Source organism: Rhinolophus sinicus, chromosome 8 (genome assembly GCF_057876585.1).
Source record: "Rhinolophus sinicus isolate RSI-liver-muscle chromosome 8, RSI-T2T, whole genome shotgun sequence".
In the NCBI taxonomy this organism is placed as follows: Eukaryota; Metazoa; Chordata; class Mammalia; order Chiroptera; family Rhinolophidae; genus Rhinolophus; species Rhinolophus sinicus.
The window spans coordinates 43,901,847-43,920,126 of NC_142508.1; the positions used below are offsets into that span (position 1 = coordinate 43,901,847).

The following is an 18,280-nucleotide window of genomic DNA, read 5'->3' on the forward strand; positions in this document are numbered from 1 at the left end:
TAAGTTCACTAAAGACACAGGTAACCCAAATCACGGTTAACAAGGGAAAGAAACCTAATTATCAGGATCAGGTTAGCTGTGATGTAATCTGTTCCCCGCTCAACAGAAGGGATCCTTGTAGCTGGACTGCTTATGTGTGAGTGTGTGTGAGCATGTGTGTGCACATGCGTGTGTGTTGGGGTCAGCTGTGTCACCCGGGAGAAGGGTCTCTCCATCCTGATGGTCACTCTCCCTGCAGCGCTGAGCTGCCCGCCCCACAGTCACTATGAGGCCTGTTCCCACGGCTGCCCGCTGTCCTGTGGAGACCTTCCAGTGCCTGGGGGCTGCGGCCTCGACTGCCATGAGGGCTGCGTGTGCGACGAGGGCTTCGCGCTCAGTGGTGAGTCCTGCGTGTCCCTGTCCACTTGCGGCTGCGTGTACCAGGGCGTCTACCACCCGCCAGGCCAGACCTTCTATCCCGGACCGGGCTGCGATTCCATTTGCTACTGCCATGAAGGTGGCCAGATAACCTGTAAAGCCTCCTCCTGTGGCCCACACGAGGTCTGCCAGCCGTCCGGTGGCATCCTGCGCTGTGTGGCTGTGGGGTCTGCCACCTGCCAGGCATCAGGAGACCCCCATTACACCACCTTTGATGGCCGCCACTTCGACTTCATGGGCACCTGTGTGTACGTGCTGGCTCGCAGCTTCGGGACCCAGCCCGGCCTGGAGCAGTTCACCGTCCTCCAGGAGAATGCGCAGTGGAACAATAGGAAAGTCAGTGCGACCAAAGTGATCACTGTCCAGGTGGCGAACTTCACCCTGCGGCTGGAGCAGCTGCACTGGAAGGTCACGGTGAGAGCAGGGACGGAACCTGCAGGGGAGGGGAACTGTGGGTGGGATACAGGCAGCACTCAGCCCAGGGGCAGGGGGCACAGGGCTCAGAGTGCGTGTGGGAGGCATGGGGTCACCAGAAGAGGGGATGCCAGTCAGATCCCAGAGTGCGGAGCCAAGGAGGGCAGAGGCTTTGGGGACCTGAGACCTGCTGCCATGTGGCTCCGTCTCCCTCCCTCTATGCTCCTCAGTCTCCCCTCTCCCTGCCCCTGGACTGTCCCCTCTGAACAACTCTCCCACCCCTCGTCCCCTCCACTGAGTCCTCGTCCCTGCCCCAGCCACCTCCCTGCTCTCACGGCCAGCTGCAGAACATTGTGCAATCAGAAGTTGGAAAAATTCAGGGATGGGAAAGGTTTAAGGACAGGGCCAATCATGTGGGTGACCCCATCACCCCTTAGCAGCCATAACAACAATAACAGCAGCTACGGATTTTACACAGCTGACCCCAGACCTTATTGCTGCTAAGCCCTTCACATCCATAGTGTCATTTTATCCTCGCAGTAGTAGCGGGAAGTACCATGATCTGCTTTATTTTTTAGAGGGGGCGGTCCCATCACTGACCCCCGGTCCCTCAGCAAAGGTAGGACTTGAACCCACGATAGTGAACCAGGAGACAGCACGCTGGACCCTGGGTGCTCCGTGGTGCTTTTCAGACCGAGAAGGATTTGGTCTCACGTGGAAACTGGGATTTCACGTACACTGGAGGGTTTTCCCCTGAGATCCCACTAAAATGCAGGCACAGTGCCGCTGTGTGAGAAGCAGGATTGACGATGAGGATGCTGATGAATAGCCGACTTTTTCAGGTGCTCACTGCACACTGGACATGCCCTCGATGTTTTAATATAGTCCCTGATGTAGCCAAGCTTCTAGAATAGCACCTGACACATAGCTGGCTTGGAACACCTATGCGTTGTTGGTGTTCTTGTTAGTTCATCTCACTGAATCCCCCAGCTTCTCTATGAGCTGCAAACTACTACAGATGAAGAAACTGAGGCATGGGGTTAAGTCACTTGTCCTTAACCACTACTTGTCCCTGCTTGGGAAGTGGGGTGGTTGACTTTGTTTTCAGGGGACTCAGCCAGGAGCATGTTTTTCTCCTGTCTTCTCCGATCCCTCGCACTCCCGAGAGAATCTAATGCTCATTGTATCTGTATTGAGGAAGGCCCAGCGAGGTGTTACTCAGGGGTGGATTTCCAAGGCTTTGTTGCTGCCCAGCAGCCGTAACCTGAAACCACTGGTTCTTGGCTCATGGACTTGAAGTACATTTCCTCAGGAATTTTGCTTGACTTTCCACCCACTGATGCTTAAGGCAAAAACCTGTAGCACCCATTTACTCTTCAAAATAAAAATTCCCAGTCATAGTTAATAATAACAGTGAACGCTGCCAGAGCACCCATTCTATGCCAGGCACCTTTCTCAGCACTTTGCAAATATTAATGTATCGAATCCTGACAACAACCCTATGGGGTAAGTCCCTCATTCCCACTTAGTAGATGAGGAAACAGAAACAGAGAGGTGACTTACCTGCCCAAGGTCACAGAGAGAGGAAGGGGCAGAGCTGTGTTTGAACCCAGGCAGGTGGCTCTGGAGTCAGTCACTGCACGATTGATCACTGTAGTAAGTGGTGATTAAAGGATAGCTGCTAACGTTATCGCATTGAGATCCTGATTAGTTTCCTGTGGCTGCCAGAACAAGTTACCACCAACTTGGTGGCTTAAAACAACAGAAATTTATTTTCTCACAGTTCTGAATGCCAGAAGTCCAAAACCAAAGTGTTGGCAAGGGCTGCGCCCCCTCCAAAAGTTCTAGGGGGGATCCTTCCTTGTCTCTTCCAGCTTCTGGTACTTCCAGGTGTTCCTGGGCTTGTGGCCACATCACTCGAATCCCTGTCTTCCTCTTCACATGGCTTTCTCTTCTGTGTGTCTGTGTCTTCTCCTCTTCTGGCCTCTTCCAAGGACTCTCATCACTGGACATAGGGTCCGCCCTAATCCAGGATGATCTCCTCTCCAGGTCATTACCCTCATTATATTTGCAAAGACCCTTATTCCAAACAAGGTCATATTCTGAGGTTCTGGGTGGACATATCTTTTGGAGAACACCGTTCAACCCCCTATAAGACCCTATTATTTTACCCATTTTACAAATATGGAAACTAAGTTCACACGATCTTCAATGTCAGGTCGGGGCTTGACCTAGGAGCTGCCCTTTCAAAGTGTAGCCTCTGAAGCATAGCATCTCCTTCCTCCCAGGTGAACGGTATGGACATGAAGCCACCGGTGGTGATGGCGCGGGGCCGGGTCAGGGCCTTCCAGCATGGCTTGGACATGGTGATCGAGACTGACTTTGGCCTGCGTGTGGCCTACGACCTTATGTACAATGTGCGGGTCACCATCCCAGGCAACTACTACCAGCAGATGAGTGGCCTGTGTGGGTATTACAATGGTGACCCCACGGATGACTTCCGGAAGCCCGACGGCTCGCAGGCAGGTGACGCCAATGAGTTTGGCAACTCCTGGGAAGAGGCAGTGCCTGGCTCTTCCTGCCTGCCACTGCCCACATGCAAGCCGGGCGAGAACTGCAACCCGGAGTGCGCACCTGAGCTGCAGGAGAAGTACAAGCAGGAGGAGTTCTGTGGGTTCATCAGCAGCTTGACGGGGCCACTGGCCGCCTGCCAGATGCTGCTCGATCCCCAGGGCCTCGTGGAAGATTGTGTCTTTGATCTCTGCGTGGGTGGCGGGAACCAGGACATTCTCTGCAGCAACATCCAGGCCTACGTGAGTGCTTGTCAGGCAGCTGGAGTTCACGTGGAACCCTGGAGGACCGAATCTTTCTGTCGTGAGTGAGGGGCAGAGGGGTGGGGAGGTGGAGGCACAGAAGGGGCACACCCTGCTTCCCAGGGGCTTTGACCCACCCCTCCTCTTTGCAGCCATGAAGTGCCCCCCCCATAGCCACTACGAGCTCTGCGTAGACACCTGCTCTCTCACCTGCTCTGCACTGAGTGACACCCCGCCGTGCCGAGATAGGTGTGCTGAGGGCTGCCAGTGCGACGCTGGCTTCCTCAGTGACGGCGAAACCTGCGTGCCCATCGAGAAATGTGGCTGCTACTACCACGGGATCTACTATGAGGTAGGAACCCGGTCATCCCAGGCAGAGCCGGGGCTCTCACCCTGGACCCCCTCCCACTGCCCATCAGCCCCACAGCCTGTCCACTTGGCCTCCTGAGCGTCTCCCACCCACCCCTCTTTCACTCCCCACGGCCCCACTGGGGTCCAGTTTGTCCCCTCCCAGCCTTGCTTTTGCTCTCTCTGGTAGCAGGAAAGACCTTTGTAAATAGCACCATGGCTCCTGCAACTTTAAACCCTCCCCTGGCTCCCCAGGTCAAGTTTTGGCTTTGTATCCCAGGTCTAGATTTTGTCTGTTACAGTAATGGCTGACTCCTCCGCTTCCCTCTCCCACTCTCAGAGTTCCTCCTTTTCCTTCGATTTGAGTGTGTTTGTCTAAAGTCTGTCTCCTCAAAGCACTGCGAGCTCTGTGAGGGCAGGGCCCTCTCTGTTGCTCTCCTCATACAAATAATAATAGTAATAACAGCAAATAGGCAGATGGTGCTTACTATGTGCCCGGTGTTGCTTTAAGTGCTATATGTATAGTAATAGTAATAGTATAGTGACGTAATTAAACCTTTCATTATGAACATTTTCAAACATGTGAAAGAGAACAGTGTAATAAATCTCCATGTATGCATCACTCAGCTTCAAAAATAATAGTTCCCAATCTTGTTTCATCTCTACCCATTTCCTCTCCATCTGGATGATTTAAAGGAAATCTCTGTTTCATTTCATCTGTACTTTTTTATGTATTAGTAACTCAGTTATACTTTCATAGGTAGGCGCTATTGTTACTTGCCACTTACAGATGTAAAAACTGAGGCATAAAGAGGTTTAAGTAATTTGCACTGAGCGATACGATTTGAACATAGCAGAAACAGGCTTCAGACCCAGGGAATCTGCTCCAGAGCTTTTGCTCTTAATTACTATGTTACACTATTTCTCCTAGACAGCAGACATTTAGTGGATATTGTGGAATAAACAGATGAGTGAGTCAATGAATGAAATTGAGTGAATGAATGAAGGAAGGAAGGAATGAATGAATTGGACCCCAAAGCTATGCTGTGCCTTCGTTTCATAGACCAGGGACCACCCCTGCTGAGAGATATCCCTCTCTTGTCCCCCGGGCCCCTCTGTGCCTGGAACACCAGAGATGCGGGTGTCAGCTCCCGCCCTGATGGCTGTGCCCTCTCCCTACAGCCGGCGCAGACAGTACTCATTGACAACTGCCAGCAGCAGTGCCTGTGCTACCCCGGGAAAGGCCTGGTGTGCCAGAACCACAGCTGTGAACCAGAGGAGGAGTGCCAGTCCTCGGCAGGCATCCTGAGCTGCACCAAAGGTGCTGGGCTGGGGCTGGGGCCGGCGTGGCTGGGGACAGAGGACAGCGACCGAGCGTGGTGTGACCTCGATCTTTATGGCGGGAGGCACAGAGGAACTAAGGATTGAGGTCTCAGACCTGGGGACCCCTGGGCTAGGATTTCCACGGCCAGGCACAGAGACCTTACAGCCTTACAGTCTGAAAGGCAGAGACCCTCATGGTGGAACCCAGTCTGTGGGGGCCCTCAGAGCTGGGTCTCCTGAGCAGACGTCAGGGTCCCTCAGCATAAGGCAGGAACAGACAAACTTTTTCTCTAGAGGGCTAGAGAATAAATATTTAAACTTGCAGGCCATATGGTCTTAGTCACAACTACTCAACTCTGCCACTGTGTCATGAAATCAACTGTAGACCACGTGAGGGGGTGTAGCTCCAATAAAACGTTATGTACAAAAACAGGCAGCTAGCAGTGGCACAGTTTGCTGACCACTCGTGTTTGAGACTAGGCTCAGGACTCCAGACACCATCCCCAAGGGGTAGGGGAGACTGGGGGACCCACCGGGTCAGGGACAGAAAGGAGAATCCTGAGGTCTCAGGCGGGGGTCTTGGATACAGGGTCCCCCTCGAGTGGAGGATCGGGGTTTATGGGGATACAGTCGCAGAATGGGGAACCCCAAGATTAAGTCTAAGACACAAAGCTGCCCCCCAGGACTGGTTTCTTAGGGTGAAGGGCAGAGAATAACTTCCTTATTCCTGAGCATAAGGAAATGGGACCTCCGCAACTGAGAACTCCCAGGCTGATGGGCAGGATAACAGGGATCCCCAGGGATGGGGGTATATCCATCAGCGTCCAATCAGGAGACAGAAACCACACAGCAGGTCGAATAAGGAAAGTTTAATAAAATTCTTTACTTGTAATAGGGGATTGACTACTAGGGAGTAGAAAGAACACTAACAAACACAAGCACAGATATAGAGGGCACCCCTGCCCCTAAGGCTGAAGGAGAGAACCCAAGGAAGGGAAGAAGTGGGAAGAGACCCCCCAGCCCAAGGCTGAGGAGAGCAGATCTCATTGGGGGGTGTGGCTATAGCCCACTGAATGGCAGAGAGGTTGTGCCGGCTGGAGCTGGCCAGCGGGAAAATCTCACTGGGGTGCTGGCGAAACTCATTGGGAAGCCACCTGATGGGGTGCCTGAGTGACTCTCTGGGAAGCCAGCTGAGGCCAGTGGACCTCTCAGAGTGGGTGTCCCGCGTGCTGCTGGTCCCTCCTACAACATCAGGAGCCAGGAGGGCAGAGCCTGGTGGAAGCCGGAAACGGGGCCCTTGCTCCTCTTGGGACCCTCCAGCGCCCTCTACTGGCAAAGCCTAACCATCTGTAGATGTAGAGCTGAGAGGTGTTGTATTGAAAAGGGGCACTAGGAGAACGGAGGAAGTTTTACCACGGGGGTCTTGGGTATACGGGTTTCAAAAACTGGGGTCGTAGATACAGTGATCTTATGGACAGAGTCTTCAATAAAGAGACCTTTGGAGGTAGCGCCTCAGAAATGAGATCCCCAAGGCCAGGGTCTGGGATGCAGGAACCCTGAGGAGAGTCTTGCACAGAGGGATCCCCAGGCCATGAGACTAAGATGCAGGGACACTACGGTTAGGGTCTCAAATGTTGAGACCTCTGGGTTAGGTACTCAGCAGAAAGTTCCTTCAGTACCCTGCTCTTGGCACCGAGACCTCCAGGACATGGGTCTCACACGTGGCGGCCCCAGGAGCTGGGAGCTCAGGCATGGGGGAGCCTGGGCCCAGGTGTTGCATACAGAGAACCCGGGGCTGCAGATGCCTTTGTGAACATCCTCAGGGCTGGCGTCACAGACACAGGGACCCCTGGGGCTCTGGTCTCAGTCCTGGGTTCCCTGGGGCTCAGATCTCAAGCAAGGGAACCCCAGGGCCTGGATCTCAGATATAGAGACCCTAGAGCCTGGGTCTTGGCAGCAAGGACCTTGGGGCCTGAGTCTCAGACAACAAACTGCAGGGCCTGGGTCTCAGATGTCAGGGTCTTAGGCATAGTCTACCATAGGGCCTGAGTTTCAGACATGGGGGCCCCCAGGGCCTGGTCTCAGAAACAGCAAACTGTAGGGTCTGTATCTCAGATGTGGGGACCCTGGAATCTGGTCTCACTGACAGTGGCCCTCAGAGCCAGTGTCCTTGCACAGATGGGGCAGGTGCTGGGGTGCAGCTGGCCTCATGCTGGGCAGCCCCTCAAGGGCCTCTTTCCTCTCTCCTCAGACCTGTGCCAGAATGTCCAATGTCTGCCACAGGAGACATGCCAGGAGAAGGATGGCCGGGGCGTGTGCGTGCCCAACTATGAAGCCAGGTGTTGGCTATTGAGTGACCCGCACTACCATACCTTCGACGGCTGGAACATTGACTTCCAGGGCACCTGCAAGTACGTGCTGGCAACAACCAACTGCCTAGGGGTCAACAACACACGGGGCCTGACACCCTTTACCATCACCACCAAGAATGAGAACTGGGGCAGCCCCGCTGTGTCCTTTGTGAGGCTCGTCACTGTCACTACTCTCAACATCAACATCTCCATCCACAAAGGTGAAGTTGGCAAAGTCCGGGTAAGTGCCACAGGATGGTCCCCTGAGTCCCTGGTAGGGGGGGAGGGGTCCTGCTGGCCACAGTCAGGAGCTCAGCGTTCTCTCTCTTCACCTAGGCCTGAAACAAAATGGCAACAAAACAACGACAATTACGTCAAAAACATCAGCCCTCTGTTGGGAATTACGAGCTCACCCCTTTGCAAAGGGCTTTAACATAGGCCTTCAGCATTTGCCTTTTCAGAGACCTGGGTTAGAATCAGGCTCTCTGTATGAGCAGTATGATGTTGGCCAAGTGACTTAGTCGGCCTCCGTTTCCTCATCTGAGAAATGGGGATCATAGCAGGCCCTGCCCCACAGTGAGGTGGTTATGTCAAGTGCTCGGCTGAGGGTCTGACCTGGGGAAGCCACCGTGAATGTGAGGGAACAAATGAGAGGCCCAGAGACCCCAATGTGGAGCAAGATTCAGGAAGCTAGAGAGAGAGATGGACTACCCTTTCTGCCCAGGGTAATGGAGATGCAGATTAATGACAGCTCACAGGGGGAAAGTGAGGGGTGGGGCCAGATAGGCACTCAATAATAGTGAGTGAGTGGAAGAGATGCCCAGCCACACAGAGGTGAGAGGTACCCAGGGAATGAGGAGGGAGAGAGCAAGTGGGGGAAAGACCCAGAGAGATGGACCCAGATAGAGGCCCAGGAGAGCGCACACGCACACGCACACACGCACACAGTCTCTGAAAAAGAGAAATCCAGAAAGAGATAGATTTCGATGTAGAGGAAGAGTCAATAGGGAGATGAAGGAGGAAGATGGAGATCAAGAGAGAGACTCAGAAAAAGCAGCCGTTAGGTTTTGTTCCCCAGGGCCTGGACGACAGTAGCTGTCCATGTTTGTCAAATGACGATATGACCATCAGTTATGAGGAAGGCTTTGGCAGCTCCCAGCCATGGCATGCCCAGTGAGGGAGGTACGGGCCAGGGCTGGGCCTCCCCACCTCGAGTGACCTCTGTTTGCCTCCGACCCCCTCTTCTACCAGGTGAATGGTGTGCTGACAGCGTTGCCTGTCTCTGTGGCTAATGGGCGGCTTTTAGTGACACAGGGAGCATCAAAAGTGGTGCTGGCAGCCGACTTCGGCCTGCGGGTCACCTATCACTGGAACTGGCGAGTGGAGGTGACGCTGCCCAGTAGCTATCATGGTGCGGTATGTGGGCTCTGCGGGAACATGGACCAAAACCCCAGCAACGACCAAGTCTTCCCGAACGGCACCCTGGCTCCCTCCATACCCATCTGGGGCAGCAGCTGGCGAGTCCCAGGCTGGGACCCACTGTGCTGGGATGAATGTCACGGGTCCTGCCCAACCTGTTCTGAGGATTGGCTGGAGGAGTACGGGAGCCCTGGCTTCTGTGGACCCCTGGCCGCTGGCATGGGAGGCCCCTTTGCTAACTGCCATGCCCATGTGCCACCTGATAGTTTCTTCAGGGGCTGCGTTCTGGATCTCTGCCTGGGCGATGGGGCCCAGGGCATACTTTGCCAGTCTCTGGCTTCTTATGCTGCTGCCTGTCAGGCTGCTGGCATTGTCATCAAGGACTGGAGGACACAGGCAGGCTGTGGTGAGTGTTTGGGGAGCAAGGCAGGACTTGGGGGCAGGGATCCTCTCTCTGCGGGGCTGATATGGTTTCACTCCAGTCCTTCTGGATCTTTTTGTTTCTTTCTCTCTGTGTCTCTCTGTCTTTGTTTTTGTCTCTTGATGCTTATCTGTGTGTCTCCCTATGATTGTCTCTCTCTCTCTATTTCTCATTTTCTCTCCATGTCTCTGTTTGGGTCTTTGTTTTTCTCTGTGTCTCTTGCACTGTCTCTCTCAGTTTCTGTCGGTTCCTCCTTGTTTCTGTCTCCTCTCATCCTATGCTCAGACCCCACCCTCTAACACTATTCTCTCTCTTTCTCTCCCTCCCTCTCCTTCATCTACCTGCAGAGATCTCCTGTCCCTACAACAGCCACTATGAGCTCTGTGGCCCACCCTGCCCAGCCTGCTGCCCACCCCCTGTTCCTCCTACGGCCCCAGCCCCATGTGAGGGCCCGTGCGCTGAGGGCTGCCAGTGTGACTCAGGCTTCGTGTGGAGCGCCGACCGCTGCGTTCCTCTGGATGGCGGCTGTGGCTGCTGGGCCAATGGCACCTATCATGAGGCAGGCAGAGAGTTTTGGGCTGATGCCACCTGCTCCCAGAGGTGCCACTGTGGGCCTGGGGGTGGCTCTCTGGTCTGCAATCCTGCCAAGTGTGGGCTAGGAGAAGTATGTGCCCTGCTGCCTTCAGGCCAGTATGGCTGCCATCCTGTCAGCACAGCTCAGTGTCAGGCTTGGGGTGATTCCCATTACATCACCCTGGATGGGCACCGATTCGACTTCCATGGTACCTGCGAGTACCTGCTGAGCGCACCCTGCCATGAACCACCGGCGGGGACCGAGAACTTCACTGTCACTGTAGCCAATGAACACCGGGGCAGCCAGGCCGTCAGCTATACCCGCAGCGTCACCCTGCACATCTGCAAGCACAGACTGACCCTCAGTGCCCACTGGCCCCGGCAGCTGCAGGTGAGGGGTCTGTGGGCCAGACAGGAGCACATGCCAGCCCTGGAGTTGCCTGGGAGTTAGTGGTCTGCCATTCCCCTGATTACCCTTCACAGTTTAGTGGGTGCATGGTGGAGTTCAGAGTACAGGCCTTGGAGCCAGATGGCTTGGAGCAGTGGCTTCCCCATCTCTGAGGTTTAGATTATTCCTCTGTAAAAGGGGTCTAAGGAAAGTAGCTGCTTCAGAGGGTAATGTGAGGAGCCAGCGACATCGTGTCTATAGATGCTTATTATTATTATTATTATTATTATTATTATTATTATTAAAGGGAGAGAGGTCACGTGCTCAGGGTTCCACCCACGCGTGCGCACACATATACACACACACACCCAGTAGGTAGTGGAGTCTGGACTCGAACCTCTGTCCACGCCGTTTATTGCCCGCATCCTCATTCCGCCCCCACAGGTGGACGGCAAGTTCGTGGCGCTGCCCTTCCACCTGCACTCGCTCCTGCAAGCTCACCTGAGCGGCCACGACGTGGTAGTGACCACAGCCTCTGGGCTTTCGCTGGCTTTCGACGGGAAGAGCAACGTGCGCCTGCGCGTGCCGGCGGCGTACGCGGGCGCCCTTTGTGGCCTGTGCGGGAACTACAACCAGGACCCCGACGACGACCTGAAGGCGGTGGGCGGGAACCCCGGCGGCTGGCAGGTGGGCGGCGACGCGGACTGCCGACAGTGCAAACCCCAGCCGTGCCCCACGCCGTGCACGTCCGAGCAACAGGAGCCCTTCGGAGGCCCGGAGTGCTGCGGCGTGATCTCTGCCCCTGATGGCCCACTGGCACCCTGCCACCACCTCGTGCTGCCCGAGCAGTACTTCAAGGCCTGCCTGCTGGACGCCTGCCAGGCTCAGGGCCATCCGGGAGGCTTCTGCCCTGCCGTGGCCGCCTATGTGGTAGCCTGCCAGGCCGCTGGGGCCCAGCTTGGCGAGTGGAGGCGGCCAGACTTCTGTCGTGAGTACTCATCCATGCATGGGCCACATAGTAGGGATCTCCCTGCCTCCCCGCTTCACAGGGCTCTGAGAAGAGCCTTCTCCTTCTCCTTGGGGCTTAGGCACACCACCCTGCCTCTCCTGAGCCAGATATATCCTGTCAGACACCAGGGCATTCACATGCTGAAACACACCTGGTCACGTACTGCAATCGGAGAGACTCAGACACACGTACTCAGAGAGACCTAGAGAGTTACACCTGGTCAGATACCCCTGGACTGTTTCAGACACTGAAATACACAGGAATTGGTCCAATAGCCTCAGACAGGAACTCTTCTGCTAGAGATAATTGGGCAGATTTTCACTGAAACACTGGGTGGATACACCCAGGTAGAATCATGACCCTGACATAATGCAGGCAGATACCTACAGATTCACTGTCAGATAGTCCTGCGCAGTTCTTCTCTCCTGTCAGCTTCACCCAATCAGATACACCTGTCAGAGACACACTGCCACACACCTGGTCAGAGACTCTGTCAGAGGCTTCAGGTCAGATATCCACAGCCAGGTACACGCAGGTAGATTCATACCCTGACATACGTCCAGCCCCACACCGTCAGATTCACACCTGAGATACCCACAGTCAGTTTGCATATCGTGGTCAGATATATGTGCTCAAATTGATCAGGTTGACACACAACCTGGTCAGAGAGACCTGGTCCCCAGGACTCCCACACTGGATCCCCAGTTAGATGTGCTGCATCCGACACCCTGCTCAGATCCCTGCACAGATTCACTCATGAAATATGCTCAGGCAGAACCTACAGATCCACCTGGGAAATTTCCCCTACTCTGCGCCTCCCCCCAACTCATTCCCCTCTCTTCCCCACAGCCGTCCAGTGCCCTGCTCACAGCCACTACAAGCTCTGTGGTGACTCCTGCCCTGTGAGCTGCCCGAGCCTCTCCCCGCCCGAGGGCTGTGAACCAGCCTGCCACGAGGGCTGCGTCTGTGATGCCGGCTTCGTGCTCAGTGGCGACACCTGCGTGCCTGTGAGCCAGTGTGGCTGCCTTCATGAGGGCCAGTACTACCCGCTGGGTGAAGTCTTCTACCCAGGCCCTGAGTGCGGGCGGCGCTGCCAGTGTCAGCCAGGCGGCCAAGTCAGCTGCCGGGAGGGCATAGCCTGCAGGCCTCATGAAGAGTGCCGGCTAGAGGATGGTGTCCATGCCTGTCATCCGACAGGCTGTGGCCGCTGCCTGGCCAATGAAGGCATCCACTACATCACCCTTGATGGACGTGTCTATGATATGCATGGCTCCTGCTCCTATGTCTTGGCCCAAGTCTGCCACCCAGATCCTGAGGACGAGGACTTTTCCATTGTACTTGAGAAGAATGCAGCTGGAGATTTTAAAAGCCTGCTGGTCAAAGTGGCTGGCCAGGTTGTGAGCCTGGCTCAGGGCCCACAGGTAAGTGGGCATGGCCTTGCCCTGGGGGTTTGAAGGGGACGTGGCCCTGCCCTTGGGGGCTCTGAGGGAGACAGGGCCCACCCTGGAGGTTTCAAGGGAGATATGACCCCACCCTGAGGGGACTGAGGGACGCAAATTTGTCGTAGGGGTCTGAAGGGAACATGGCCCCACGCTTGGGGGTGCCTGTGGGCCAGTGTAGGGGTCTGAAAGGGACATAGCCCTACCCTGGGGCTGTGAAAGGGACACTACCCTACCCAAAAGGTACTGAGAGGGACACAACTCCATCCTGGGGGTCTAAGGGGACTGCGTTACCTGTGGTTCTTTGAGTGCCTTACCCACCTGACCCTTCCACCCAGGTCACTGTGGATGGCGAGGCTGTGGCCCTGCCTGTGGCTATGGACCACGTGCGGCTGACCGCTGAGGGCCGGAACGTGGTTCTGCAGACAACCAAGAAGCTGCGGGTTTTCTTTGATGGTGACGACCACATCATCATAATCGTCCCAGGCTCCTTCCAGGGCCGGCTCTGTGGTCTCTGTGGGAACTTCAATGGCAATTGGAGCGATGACTTTGTCCTGCCCAATGGTGCTGTGGCCCCTAGCGTGGATGCCTTTGGAGCCGTGTGGCGGGTGCCCAGCTCCTCCCAGGACTGTGACGAGGGCTGCGGGCCCCACGGCTGCCCTGTGTGCTCAGCAGAGGAGACAGCACCATATGAGAGCAAGCAGGCCTGCGGGAAGCTCCAGGACAGCCAGGGCCCCTTCGCGGCCTGCCATGCAGTACTGAGCCCCTCTGAGTACTTCCGCCAGTGCGTGTACGACATGTGTGCTCAGAAGGGCAACAGCACCTCCCTCTGCCATAGCCTGGCTGCCTACACGTTGGCCTGCCAGGCAGCCGGCAAGACCGTGAAGCCCTGGAGGACAGAAAGCTTCTGCCGTGAGTGTCCCCGAGAGGACTCCAGACCAGGCTCGGGGATGCCCCCTGACCTGCTGCTCCCTGTCCTACCTGCACCTCAGGAGCAGTCCCTCCCATGTTAGGGCTCCCCCAGCTTCTCCCACAGCATACCCTGCTGGCTTCTTTCTGCCCTGCTGACTTGACCTTCTCAACCCCTTTCAGGGGCCCAGTCTCCGAAACCTCAGATGCAGTTCTTCTTCAGGGCTCATCCTGGATCCTTTCTGTTGTGACCTGGGGGGGGGGGGGGGGTCGGCAGATCTGAAGGTCATACAATAAAACCTGAGTCTGTGGCTCACCCAGACACCCCCAGGGCAGGAACATATTTCCTCAGATCCCCCAGGACAAGGCTGCAGCCCCCTCAGAAACCCAGGACTGTCCCTCCCAGATCCCGCTGGTCATGGGGTTATCTGTTTCCTTCAAACACCCAGGACAGGGCCGTGTCCCCTTCATTCCCCTCAGGGCAGGAACTGCATTCTGGGCCATCATCCACCTCTACGGCCTCGTGCTGAGCCTGGACACTGTCTCCAGCCCTGACCTCTCTCCTGGCTGCCAGCCTCAGGACCCCAGTGGCTCCCTGGACACCTTCCCCTGGGGGTCCTTAGGATCCCTCACTCCCGCTGTGTTCCCGTATGACATCAGCATTTCACCCCAAAGCTGATCCTCCTATTCCCTGGTCCTCAATTCGATGTGGCCACACTATCCACCAGTTGCTCAGCCAGAGCCCAGGGCCCCACCCTGGATGCTTCCCCTGGGTCCTCAGCCCCCTGTCTTTGCCTCATCCCTGCCCTTTCACTCTTCTCTTGTTTCCCCAGTGCAACCCTGATGACACGGGGCTGGCACTATCTGTCCCACAGATATGAGCTGCATAGAGGAGGGCCTGAGGCTGTGTTCATGCCTTGTGTCCCCAGGGCTGGGTGTGCAGCAGCCCCATTCATTCCCTCTTCACTGCCTAAGAGCAGGTATAACCCCAGCCTGCCTCCTCTCCCCACAGCGCTCCAGTGCCCTGCCCACAGCCACTACTCCATCTGCAGTCACTCCTGCGAGGGCTCCTGCGCGGCCCTCTTTGGCCTCATGGGCTGCACCAACCGCTGCTTTGAGGGCTGTGAGTGCGATGACCACTTCCTGCTCTCCCATGGCACCTGCGTCCCCGTCCAGTACTGCGGCTGCACCCATAATGGCCGATACTTGCCGGTGAGCAGGGGCTTGAGGTGGGCAGGGAAGGTGGAGGGGCTTGAGGAAGACTGAGAGCTTCTGTGCCGACCTCCTCTAGGCTGGAGACAGAGGAGCCACCAGCATTTCCCAGCTGTGTGACTCAGTGCTGGTGACGTCCCTGTATTAGTTTCCTGTGGCTGCTGTGACAAATGACCATAAACTTGGTGGCTTAAAACAAGAGAAATTTGTCCTCCCATAGTTCTGGAGGCCATAAATTAGAAATCATATCACTGGGTCAAAATCAAGGTGTCCTCAGGATGGCACTCCCTTCAGAGGCTCTAGGGAAAACTCTTCTCCTTGCCTCTCCCAGCTTTTGGTGGCTCCAGGCATTCCTTGGCTTGTGGTCACATCACTGTAATTTCTGCTTCTGCGTCACATTACCCCTCCTCTTCTGTGTGTGACATAAAATTTCCCTCTGCCTCCCTCTTAGAAGGCCCAGCCAGATAATCCAGGATAATCTCTACATCTCAAATCGTTAATCTAATCACACATGTATATAAGGTAATAGTCACTGGGCGCAGGCATTGGGTCCCGATTTCTTTGGGGGCGCTGTTATTCAGCCTACTACAGTTCCCTCCCTGAGCCTCATATTTTCATCTGTAAAGTGGGGCTTATCATCATCTTGAGCCATATGTCTGAGGAATGGGTGCAATTGCTCATGAAAGACACCCACTGAGCCCTCCTTGCTTCCACAGTCAGCACATTCAGTAAAAGAAACTTACAACAGCTAACAATAGTTTAATCATGTGATTGAAAGTTCATAGCTGACTTATTTTTGTTATGCATGTTTTTTGAGCTCTTACTATGCACCCACCGAGTTTGTTACAGATGTTAATTCATTTAATCATCACAACAATCCTATGACACAGGTGCCATCATTATTCTGTCCATTTTACAGATGAAACTGCAACAAAGAGAAGTCAGCCCAAGGCTGCCCATTAGCAAGTGGTGATGCTGGGATGTACACCCCAGTAGCCGAGGCTCACCCTCTGAGCTACTAGGCGTCCTATTTCTTCAAAAGCGTGTTTATCAAACAAAGGAAATTCATCCTAGTTTTATTAATGGCAGAGAGGTAGGCTAGAGGGTCTGGAAGTACAGGATTTCTGGGGAAGAAAATGCCAAACTTCTGCTTCTTGCTTCTGGTCTCACCACCTACAGGAAGCCCTCCAAAACCCCTAGGCTGGGTTAAGTACCTCTGGACTCCCACAGCCCCCGGCTCTTCCCAGCCCTGACCACTCTGCCTGTGTGAGAAGGCACCTTGGATTTGTGTGTCTGGGCTGGAGATACAAATGTGGGCATTATCGGTATAGAGACGGAATTCACTTGTTTTATCACATTCATTCATTTCTTTTAGTTTTCAAACTTTTATTTTTGAAGACTTCAAACTTAAGAAAAATTTCAAGACTGGTACAAAGAATTCTTGCATACGCTTCACTCGGGTTCTGCAACTGTTGACCTTTTGCCATATGTGTTTTATCATCCACTCTGTATAAGTATACATACATATGATTTTTTTCTGAACCACATGATAATGTGACAGTGCCCCTTTACCTATACTTTAGCATGGGTTTCCTAAGAATAAGGGAATTCATTTAATATGACCATAGTGCAATTCAAAATCAGGAAATCAGCACTGATTCAATACGATTATATAATCGGAAGATTTTATTTGAATTTTACCAGTTGTCCCACTAATGTCCTCTGTAACAATCCCCCATCCCCCTGGACTAGGGTCCAATTGAGGATCAGACACTGCTTTTAGTTTTCATGAGATTTGATGAGATCACCAGGTAGTAAATGGAGACAGGGAAGAAAAGGTCTGAGGACTGAGCCCTAGGCAAGTTATCCTTGGGATTTGGAAAATCAGGAGGAACTTGAAAATGTGGTAAAGAAAGAATAGCGAGTCAGGTAGGGAAAAACCAGGAGAATGTTGTTGCCTGGAATTGGGTTTTCAGGGCGCTAGATGACCAGGATTCTGGAATGTCTCCTGCCCACCCCTACCTGTGTCAGTTAGCTTTTGCTGGGTTACAAACTATCCCAGAACATAGTGGCTTAAAACAATTATTTGTTTAGTTCACAATTCTGCGACCCTGCAGTTTGGGCTGGGCTCACCTGGGTGGTTCTACTGTTGTCCCCTATACTCATATGGTATCTCTAGTCCCCCAGTGGGTTAGCTAGGGGCTGGCTGATTTAGAGTGGCACCAGCTGAGATTGCTGTATTTCTTGCACAGCAGGGTCTTTTTGCCTCTGGCAGGCCCTTGCTTGTTCTCATGGTGGCGGGGCAAGGAGAGAGAGAGAGAGAGAGAAGCTGTAAGGTCTCTTGAGGTCTAGGCTTGAACCTGGCATAGCATTGTTTCTGCTGCATTGTGATAACCAAAGCATAGTCTTAAGGCTGCCCCAGATTAGTGGGGAAGGGGAAATAAACTCCACTCGTTAATGGGAGTCATGGCAAAGTCATCTGCATGGATCCAGGGGGTTGAAGGATTGTGGCCATTGTTGCAAACGAGCATAGCACTGAAACCTGGCCCCTTTCTGTGCACAGGTGAACTCCTCCCTGATGAACTCAGACTGCAGTGAGCGCTGGTCCTGTTCCTTACGCACCGGTGTGACATGCCAGGCAACCGGCTGCCCTATAGGCCGTGTATGCGAGGTTGAGGCTGGGATCCGGGACTGCTGGGTCCCCGCTGGTCTCTGTTCCCTTTCTATGGGCACCAATATCACCACCTTCGATGGGGCCCACACTAGCCTCAGCATCCCTGGCATCTACGGGCTCTCGTCCACCTGCCCAGGACTAGAGAAGACCATCCCCTGGTACCGTGTGCTCGCTAATGTCGACTCCTGCCATACGGAAAACGAAACTGTGAGCCAGGCTCACATCTTCTTCCAGGGTGGCCTGGTGACCGTGACCGCACGCAAAGGAGTCTGGGTAAGTGTGGGCACGGGGGCATGTCTCCCCTGGGCTTTTGTCTTCCTGTTGCACTGTCCCTCCACTCCTGGCTGCCCGTCTATCTTCCTATCTGTTTTCTTTATCCAGATCTCTGCCGTTTGGCCGCTGGGTTTGTATTGGTCTCAATATTTCGAACTTAGTCCCTCTGTTCTCTGGCTGAGTCCTTGAGGAGCAAAAACACCCTCATGTAACTTACTAGTTTTGATGCTAGTGTTAATCAAGGTTCTACTGGTTGCAAGTGACAGAAAACCAAATTCAAATTGCCTTGAGCAAAAT

At 54.3% G+C, this 18,280-nt stretch overlaps 1 protein-coding gene across 1 annotated transcript in view; it reads left to right on the forward strand.

Annotated features, from left to right (window-relative positions):
- The window catches only part of FCGBP (Fc gamma binding protein), a 37,785-nt gene that overhangs the window by 16,409 nt on the left and 3,096 nt on the right, over positions 1–18,280 (forward strand). Inside the window, 12 exon segments of the mRNA XM_088800746.1 lie at positions 239–831; positions 3,120–3,705; positions 3,797–3,996; positions 5,175–5,313; positions 7,567–7,907; positions 8,918–9,491; positions 9,854–10,470; positions 10,912–11,455; positions 12,326–12,897; positions 13,254–13,827; positions 14,837–15,036; positions 17,600–17,983. Coding sequence (XP_088656872.1) covers positions 239–831; positions 3,120–3,705; positions 3,797–3,996; positions 5,175–5,313; positions 7,567–7,907; positions 8,918–9,491; positions 9,854–10,470; positions 10,912–11,455; positions 12,326–12,897; positions 13,254–13,827; positions 14,837–15,036; positions 17,600–17,983 — 5,324 coding nt within the window.